The 9,432-nt window shown below is 41.0% G+C and overlaps 1 protein-coding gene across 1 annotated transcript; it reads left to right on the top strand.

Moving 5' to 3' along the window:
- The first annotated feature begins 2,201 nt into the window (after positions 1-2,201).
- On the top strand, positions 2,202-3,657 carry bard. Its single transcript, XM_017137092.3, has one exon. The coding sequence runs from the start codon at positions 2,202-2,204 to the stop codon at positions 3,543-3,545; it is 1,344 nt and encodes a 447-aa protein (XP_016992581.2). The 3' UTR covers positions 3,546-3,657.
- Positions 3,658-9,432: the final 5,775 nt, after the last annotated feature.

The following is a 9,432-nucleotide window of genomic DNA, read 5'->3' as shown; positions in this document are numbered from 1 at the left end:
GGAACAAGCAAAGCCAAGTTCAAGTTGGCTTGTGTGAGTTATGAGTTGCGCAATCACGACTTCTTGTCTCTGCCCAAAAACGCAGTCTTCCTCTTTTCGCGCTGGCTGATTAAGTTTTAGAACAAATGAATTAAAAAACGTGCACTTACCTTTTTTTGTTTCTTTCTGGCGGCTACCGATCGTGTTGGCTTGTCGGTTTGGAGGTGTGAAGTAATTTGGCCAAAAGGGGCTTACCTGATTTACCAATGCCAGCTGCTGTTTTGTGCCAGATCCTTTTGTTTTGGCTCCGATTTTATGGCTTTAGGAATTTCAGGCAGCTGCTTGGAAAGTTCTTACATTTACCTGAAGATAACGAGAGAGAGACAGCATTTTAAGCTCCAACGATCTCTGTGTAAAGATAAAATATTGTAATTCATTTAAATGAACAAATCAGGCAGAGATCGAGGCTAAGAAGAACTGTCCACTTGGGAGCCGGAGCCAGACAAAAAGTCAAAAAGCCAAGAGACTCCACGGTAGATTGTTGTGATGTGATTACGTCAAAATTATTAAAACAGTCTCGAGTCCCTCGCCATCATGCATACTGCGTATGTCATGTTTCACAATTCGTCTGCTGCCTTGATCGACACTGATCTCAGATAAGACAGTCAAATAACAAACCAAGAAAAAATATTATAGCCGAAAAACCGAACTCCGGAGACAAGTGCATTTGCATCAGCGAGATCCCCCGATCCCCAACTCGTTTTTTTTTCCTCAAATCTCAAATCTCGTGTGAAGCAAGATTTTCCCAAAAAATATGAATAAAAGACGCTGAGAATTTATGAATATGAGTCGTTCGGGGTGTACCAAACAACTTGTTGAAAAATATGAACAAATGAAAATATTTTCACCAACCAGGCCAAAACACAAATGTGCATTATATAGACATTAAGTTGAGGCAACTCCCCGGTCAAGATTGTCAGCATTGTTTGTTGCCCAGTTTTATGCTTTGACAGGCCATATAGACGCACACAAGGCTGACAACAATGCCATTAGTCCCTGACAAAAGGCATCGCAACGACAATTGACAACAACGGGGTGTCCAAAAATTATCAATGAGAAGCGGAGGGAACTGTACAAGTTTGGCCAAGAAATGGTGTGAACCTTCTGGCACACTCAGAAAAAATATATATAAGATATTATGTTATCTAAAATATGACTATGAACCTTGTATATCCCTTGAAAAATATTTTTTTTTTACTCAAAATCTACTTAAAGTACCTTAGAATATCCATGAAAACCACTTTATCGACCTAGAAAGTAATTTATTTAAGATGTAAAATCTTTAAACATAACGTGTCTATTTAATTTAAATACTTTAACGCTGAAAAGGGTAAATTTAACCTGTAATATGTTTTAAAAGTCGTAAAGAAATTAATTTAAAATAAATATAACTAGAAAATATATTTGAATTTAGTAAATTTCTTAAAAGAATTTGAATTTACGAATTATTTATTATATTAAAAATTATTCATTTTACTTTACAGTGTATTCCTCATCGTTCTGCTTCCAATTGTGATTCCTCTAATCGCTCGCTAAGCTGCCAGACAAAAACACACTGCTTTGATTATTAGATCGTTGAAGCTCACAGAATCCATTCTGTGGGACTGTTCTTTTCCTACTGCGATCGCTGTGCCTCCCCGAGAGTTGTTAGCATTTCCTAGAAGCCAGGGCGAGCCAAATGCTCACCACGTTTTGTCCAACGCATCCGGCCAAGATTCTCGACTGGAGTCGCGGGAGCCGAGGAGGTAGTTTTGGGAACACGTCTGGGTTCGTGTAATATGCAAACTAGCGAGTCGCTCTGCGATAACTGTACAGATAGGGTTTTTTCTGCAACACACGCTTACAAATTGCACTAGAGGTATACGAGGGGCGATTTATGAGGACTGGAAAATCACGGCACGATCCTCCAGATCAGGTAGTGCACACAGGTAAATAGTAACGAAAGCTGACGCAGCTGTTGCACAAAGGATTAGCTATCGGTGGCCTGTAGATAAGGATAACTAAGGTAATCCCCTCCCACTACCTGTCTCACTCCCTAATCAGCTACCTATATTTGCATAAAAACCTAGGCTCATCACACCGACAGCACATTCAAACGACAGCAGCCTTCAAGGAAGCATCGCAATCTTAACCAACGAAATATTATTAAACAATCTCCAAGGATGTCTCAAATGCACAATACCGTGTTTTACAAGGACGCTTTGGAGGGACAACATAACGATTCCCAATCGATGGAAGATCTGGAACCCAACTATATCGACAACCTGCACATCATATTCTTCGAGCAGATCTTCGAGGAGATCGATAACTTGAGCGATCAGGTTCGCATGGCTCGGGCCTATCCGCAGTTCATGCCCCAGATCCTCAAGTTCTGGCAGAGGAGACTGCACCTGATCGTGGGACCTAACACTCCCTTCCTGGGACTCCTGGACATCGAGGACTACGTGTTCTTCATGGAGCACATGGCCGACAGCTTCACCGATCTGCATGTTCACGATGGCGTTGGCTCCTTCTCCGAATTCTACGACTACATCACACATTTGTGCGACATCAACATCACCAGGTTTCCCAAAGTGGACACTTGCATCCTGGCCGGAAATCCCAATACAGTGGTCGATGAGGATATCAGGGATCTTACCGTAATGCTGCCCAATCTTAAGCGTCTGATGACCTGCATGAATCTATCTGGCTTGTATATGCGTGGATTCAGGAAGCTGGAGGAGCTGATCTTCAACTCATTGTACCACTCGGTGCCACTGGACAGCCGCTGGATGCAGGAGATCTGCCTGAACATGACCCAGCTGAGGGTCTTGGACATCACCGATCAGTTCGACAGTTGCGTGAGGCTGACAGACATTAAGTTGCCCAATCTGGAGGTGCTAAAAATCAACCTGAGTACCGTGGAAGGAATGCTATCGCAGGTTCTTCAGCTGCCCAAGTTGCAGAAACTATCCGTGCGGTTCGACGACTCCCGGCAGCTGAATGCCGATGAGGAGACCATTTTCCAGCAAATTGTGGTGGCCAAGAGCGATAGGATCACCAGGATAGCCCTGAACCAGGAGGTGGTGCAACTGCCAGCTCGCTGGCAACATAGTCTCCTTCTGGAGCTGCCCAAGCTGAGGCGGGTGATTTGCGAAAACTGGGGCCACAACGATTTCTTCCTGGATAAGCGACACATGCCGTGCCACCAAATGGAGGTGATCAGCTTCAGTGGCTGGGAGATTGTGCGGGAAAATCAGCTAATGGAACTGGTGGCCGAGTGTGTCAACCTGGAGCACTTGGCTCTGAACGGCTATCACAGCAACTGGGAGAAGCTCAACAAGCTGGTGAATATTCGCAATCAGGAGAGGAACCCCAGACCTCTGCAGGTCTTCAGCGACATGATGTGGGGCAACTTTACACCCGAGGAATACTATCACTGGCAGTGCAACAAATACGTTCAGGTCACCTGCGACAGCAGTGAATACGAGTACCAGGAGGATGGCTTCGAGTTCGATTTTGAGTGAATAACTCTTCATAAATCGCAAATTGTATATATACCAAAAGATTTTTAATATTTTCCGTAAATTTTGTAATATTTTGTATTTGTAAATAAATAAGACGCACTGGCACTGAAAATCCAACGCAACATTTTCATTCTCAAACACTCCCCGATTGCAGGCAATTTTCCAAGAGGTCTCCTCTACACACCAAACATTTATTTATTTCGCATTGCTGCGCTTTAGGGTCTGGCAAATGGAAAAATCAACACACTTTATGGCCAGCCAAAAGATTTAACTGTGCTCTGGGCCCCGAGTCGCCATCGCCTTCTCCTGCGCTTCTTGGCCTCCCTCCTCACATGTGGCATGACCTCCACTCACTTGGCCAGTTAATTTCGCGAGGCATAAATTATTTGATTTGATTGAGTCGGAAAATGAGTTCGCAAAGTGCCCAAAGCTCTTTGCCGACTGCCCAGCTTCTCAGCTCCCCCGATCGCCGAACTTCCTAACTATTGGAAAACTGGCAAAAAATAAATAAAAGAAGTGGTAAAGTTTGGCTTATGACTTGTCTTTGGTTTTGGGTTTCTGATTTCAGGGTTGGCATATTCAAAGTGCCAATATAAAACTCAATACTCAAAGATAACCCAAGGTTGCATTAAAGCTGTTATAAAAATTTTTTTATAAAAAATAGAAATATTATAAAAATATTATATTCTCCACAATATCTCTACTATCCTTTTGAATTCCTGTTTTAAACAATTCCATATAAATAATAGGAATTTCAATATAGAGGATATTTACTGGTTACAAATTCAACATATTTTCTACACTATATCTACTATCTTATTGAACTGCTGCTATTAGCCAATCCATCCCTCGATTTTCTAGCACATGCGTACTCGCATGCGAAGGAAATTAAGCAATTTTGAAAAATGTGCAGCCACAAAATGATTTACATAACTTTTCTCCCCGAAAAAAATATGGCTTGGGCTTACAAAAAAAGAGCGTATTTTTGCTTTCGTTTTCCAGCATTACGTGAGCCGATCGCTTCGGTTGCTCTAAATTATTGGCCGCACTGGCAAGTCAACACAAAGTCAGGTCTGGACTAATTTGTGGCCCCCATCGCCCCATCGAGAGATTAAAATGCAAACGAGGGCAGTCAGTTGGCTCTGGGCGACTTGGCGACGACAGTTTGAAGTGGACAAAAATTTAGAAATAATGGACTATTAATTTATGGCCAGCGGAGACCAGAGATCGACCGACTGACCGACCGCTGCAGTTGCCATTTCCGCGGGAGAGCTTTTTGTGGTAGACCTCTTTTTCCTTTTTGGCTATCGATGAATGTTAGCCGCATATTTATGGGTTTTTCATTAATTGACTAATTGCAGGGGCCACCGCACACGGGGGCATCTCGCTGACAAATGCACCACTTAAGGCCCAAAACTAATGCGACCCAATTAAAAGGCGGCTCCGCACTCCAGTCAACTCGAGTATTTTGCCTAATTTCTCTATCAATTTTATTTAACATGACACTGGGTTGGACAATTCGTCATGGTATTTTTGGGATCCGCCGACCTTTACAACCTGTGCCAAGTGTATCGAATTTGTAGGTGAAATTGGAACACGACTCGGAGGATTTCTCGGCTTTTAGTCCCAATTCGTTTGGAGCCATAACTATGTGGATTTGCAGAGTTACGTGGAGCAGGCGTTGTTAATGAAATCGAATCGAATCAAATAAAACGAAATGAAGCGGACTGGCATCAAATGATTTTACCATAATTAAATTAAACATAAAAGGTCCCAAAAGACCTTAAGTGGTGTACTGTGTCGGATAAGTCGGATCGCTCTGACCATAAATACGGCGATAAGACGGTGCGGCCTGCGTTTGATATTGTCTTTGGGCTGGTGAAATGCAGTGGCTGTTGTTTCCATGGTTAAGGTGAAATTAGAGCTTGTAATGACCGGTGATCAATTAAGGGATTTATTAGAAAAATTAATTAATTTAAAAAAGTTAAAGAAATTTCTTTAAAATAAAAAAGTCTTTAAAATTCGAGATCAATAACTAAGATCATTACTTCAAGTGGACCATTCAGCGTTGACATTATTTAAAGTAAATTTATTATTTCCTGCCATAGAATACCAAATAGATCGGTATTCTTCCACGAAGTTTTATCCATGAACTGGCTTTCCAGGTGGTCTGCCCAGTCGATTTGCATCACCACCGAGCCAGGTTAAGAAAAAAAGCGACACAGAAACGAAAATAACACAAAACATTAACACGAGTGTCAACAAATCTTAACGAGCTAACAAAATGTTTGGATCCGGTGCCAGTGTTTCCCCCTTTGGCGCATAACTAGCTAAACGTTGACAAATCGCTCGGTAACTCTATACTTTTGTAATGCAAAAAGAGAAAAGTAAGACCCTATTTTGGGTCTACGCACAATACAAAGACCTCGGACACAAGCGAACAACGCCAACGAACTACAAGATAAATGCTTACAATTTTATTGCCAAACCGAAAACTTGACGTCTTGTCGCCGGTTCGTTGAATGCGCTTGTTCGAACCTCGATCGCCGCCTGTCATTTGTTTTCGGCCAAAACGGTCACAGAAAAAACCCATAGGAAACAAAAAAAAACTAGAAAAAATATAGAAAATGCATCCCCGAGTTGCTGTTGAATTGACATCTCATTGATTAATGCCAGGCGGGCCGGACCCAGACGGTCATTGCGGCAATTGCCGCGGTTCGATTAATTTGTCACTTGGCAAAAACTTAATTACCCCGAAGATTGTCATAGCTGGCTCAGTTGGAGGCCACTTTGATGGCTGGTGTCTTTCGAAAATCGCGTGACGTATCATAAATTCCAAATGATTTAATAATGTGAGCGACTCAGCCGCAAGCCACCAACTGTCCCATGAAAGCGGTATTTGCACGTTAGGTAAATATTTGCCATTAGAATAAAACAAAAATAAATGTGGTTTTAATATTAATTTTTGCATTTATAACTCAATATCTCTCAGAAAATATTTTTAAAATAATTTAACTGATGTTGTTATTAAATTAAGAAATTACCGTTTAAAGCATACTTAAATTTAAATCACATTTACTATACTTTTTCCTAGTGTAATGAAGTAGATGAACGGCGGATCGATCGACAAATGATCGCCTGCTTTATGATGTGCTATCAATGGCCTATCAATGGCGGCGATTTTTGTTCTGTCCGCTCATTTGTAGAGCCATCAAAATGCTAATTGAAATCGCTTTCCTTGCCGCTTTTCCCGGCGATGCCGCCTTTCATCTGCTGCCGTCGCTGCACCAGAAAATCAAACACGCGGCTGATAATGCTCCAACTCGAAGTAATTTAGTAGCCGCGTCGGCATCGCATCAAAGCTATCGCCAACTGTAAACTGTCAAATTTAATAACTGCATCTAACAATGCTTAAGAAGCAGCAAAGTGCCCAAATTGAATATCTTCGGGCAACTTAACGATCCGATGCACTCACAGGCAGCTCGGATTTGCATTTAAAACGTCTAGCTACCGCCGATGAGTTTCTGTGACAAAAGGCTTTTCTTCACTTCACTCCACTCAATTAATTAAAAGCGTTCGCCCGGGGTTATTAAAAACAAATTTCCAGCATTAAACACGCTTATCGTCGGACGTCGCTAATGAAGACATCAACGGAGGCGCTGCGAAACAAAAGACTGAGGTGACGAACTTGACGAACTCTTTTTGAGGCTCGAATCAGATCAGTTGCGTTGGCTGGCCTTAGTTTCTAATCAGGCATAGGAAATGGTCAATCCTCTAGCTTAAAAAGAAAGCTTAGACAAATATTCTTATTAACAAAAAAAGTTATGATAATTGTATATAGATCTAAAGCTCTTAATGATTACAATTAAAATCTTTTATTAATATTATAATATATAATAACCAGATTCTCTACAGATTTTTGAGAACAAAAAAAAATCTACTCTTTATCATCTTTTTTATTTACAGGAAGAAGCCCAACTCTTAAACGAAAATCTTTTGCTAACAATTTTCCGATTTCAATTCCAACAAAGTTCTTCATCTGCGCAGACTTCGGCAGCAAAAAACAGGCGAAGAGTGCAACATTTTATAGCTCGAGGGCACGTGCATGCAATTTTCATTCATACATTATTCATTCATAATGCGCTTGGGCTTTTCACGGGGCTGAAGGCAAAGTCAGAGGCTGAACGGAGGATGGGGAAAATGCAGAGGGACAGCCATTCACATATGGACGTCTGTCTGGGTCTCTCTCTATTTACCATTTAACTTTTTGCCTGTCTCCGAAACAGACAAAAAATAATTGCCAATTTCAAGTCAATTGCCTATTTACCCTGGTTATGGCTAATAGAGAAATCGTAGGGGCAATCATCCATGCAGAGACATGAGATATCCACGGAATAATGCTGGGGGAATATTGCATTTGCATTTGCATAGAACCAACAATTGAGGTAATGGTGAAATTTTCGTAATTGGGCCCCCAACTGGCAATTACTTTTACACCACAGACCAAAAAACCCGGGCTCAACTTGTTGACAAGCGCACTTTGAGGTGGTAACTCAATTTATTTATTTAAATTTCGCTTTTTGCTGGTTCTCTGGCACAGGAAGTGAGCTGAGCATGTTGACGCCAGGCCAGAAGACTGAGATCCGTGTTGGCTATGATTTATGTGACATAGTTCACCAGCGATGCAGGCATGATTTTAAGGGCGTTGCACTAATTGAAATTGCAAATTTCGGTTTGCTCTCAAAAATTAATAGAAATTTTATACAGCTCTTGACTCTGCCAGTTTGGAGATTTATGAACCAGGCAAGGCAGTGTCACATTTATTAATTGAAGAATTATAAGCTGTTAATCCAAGATTCCAGGGTTATGATTATTATGAGAGATGTTCGAACATGATCGAAGATATACATAAGGTAACCCTAGCCACTCGACCTGTGTGGCGTGGCCAATAAAACAATATAAATTGAGAAAATGGCCAATAAATATGACCGACCACCAAAGAATAGGAAAATATTTCTAATAAATTTCCAACCAATGAAATTTGCATAAAATGAATGGAACGCGTTATCGTAAATCACGATGAATGCAAGCAAAACCGACCGAAATAAAAGTGTCACCTTATATATGTCCGCTTATTAGATGCATAAGTATCTAGACCCCAGAGATGTTGACGATATTGGTGATGATGAAAACGAATGCCGCAGCGCCACACACAGACCGCAGTCCAATTGAAATGTTTTTCGAAAATTTACGACTTGAAAAGGAATATTTTCTAGGCTATTAAATTATCGAATCGAATCTGGGGGACCACCAGCATGATTTGGTGAATGGATACCACAATTGGGAGGGTATCTTTTCACCAAAAATACATAATTAAAGAAATAGTGAGAGTTTTTTCTTTATGGGGAAAACAAAATATTTTTACTTACTTGTTTATATATTGTTTCCAAAAGTCACATAAATGTCTTGTCACTTACAAATATAGAAATAAAAGAAAGAATTTTAATTTGTCGTGGGCGTTTATGACTAATTTTAAACGCAATTCAATTAAAACTAAACACTTTGTTAACAGCCAACTAAATACAAGCGAAAGATTTAGTCAAAGGAGTTGTCCAGGGTAACCATCAGGTAAGTAAGCAACAACTGCAACATCAGTTGGCAGTCAATGCTAATGAATGGAACGCGTTTTGTAAATTGTCTGCCAGGCGAATGAATGAATAAGTGACTGAATGAGTGACTGACAGCCAAATGGCAGAGGAGTTGCCTTTTAATGAGCAACCCCTTCTTAACCATCCAATCCAGTCGACAACAGAAGCCTCAGACGACGAAGTCTCCGTCTTCATAGCCCTAAGGTATTTACGTATACATTCAATCTGCGGGGTCTGCA

The sequence above is a fragment of the Drosophila takahashii genome, chromosome 3R (assembly GCF_030179915.1).
Source record: "Drosophila takahashii strain IR98-3 E-12201 chromosome 3R, DtakHiC1v2, whole genome shotgun sequence".
Taxonomy (NCBI): domain Eukaryota; kingdom Metazoa; phylum Arthropoda; class Insecta; order Diptera; family Drosophilidae; genus Drosophila; species Drosophila takahashii.
Note: the sequence above shows the minus strand (reverse complement) of the source record. Positions and strands in the feature narration are given on the sequence as shown.

Coding starts and splice junctions, on each gene's coding strand:
- bard (XM_017137092.3), top strand. CDS start 2,202: ATGTCTCAAATGCACAATACCGTGTTTTACAAGGACGCTTTGGAGGGA.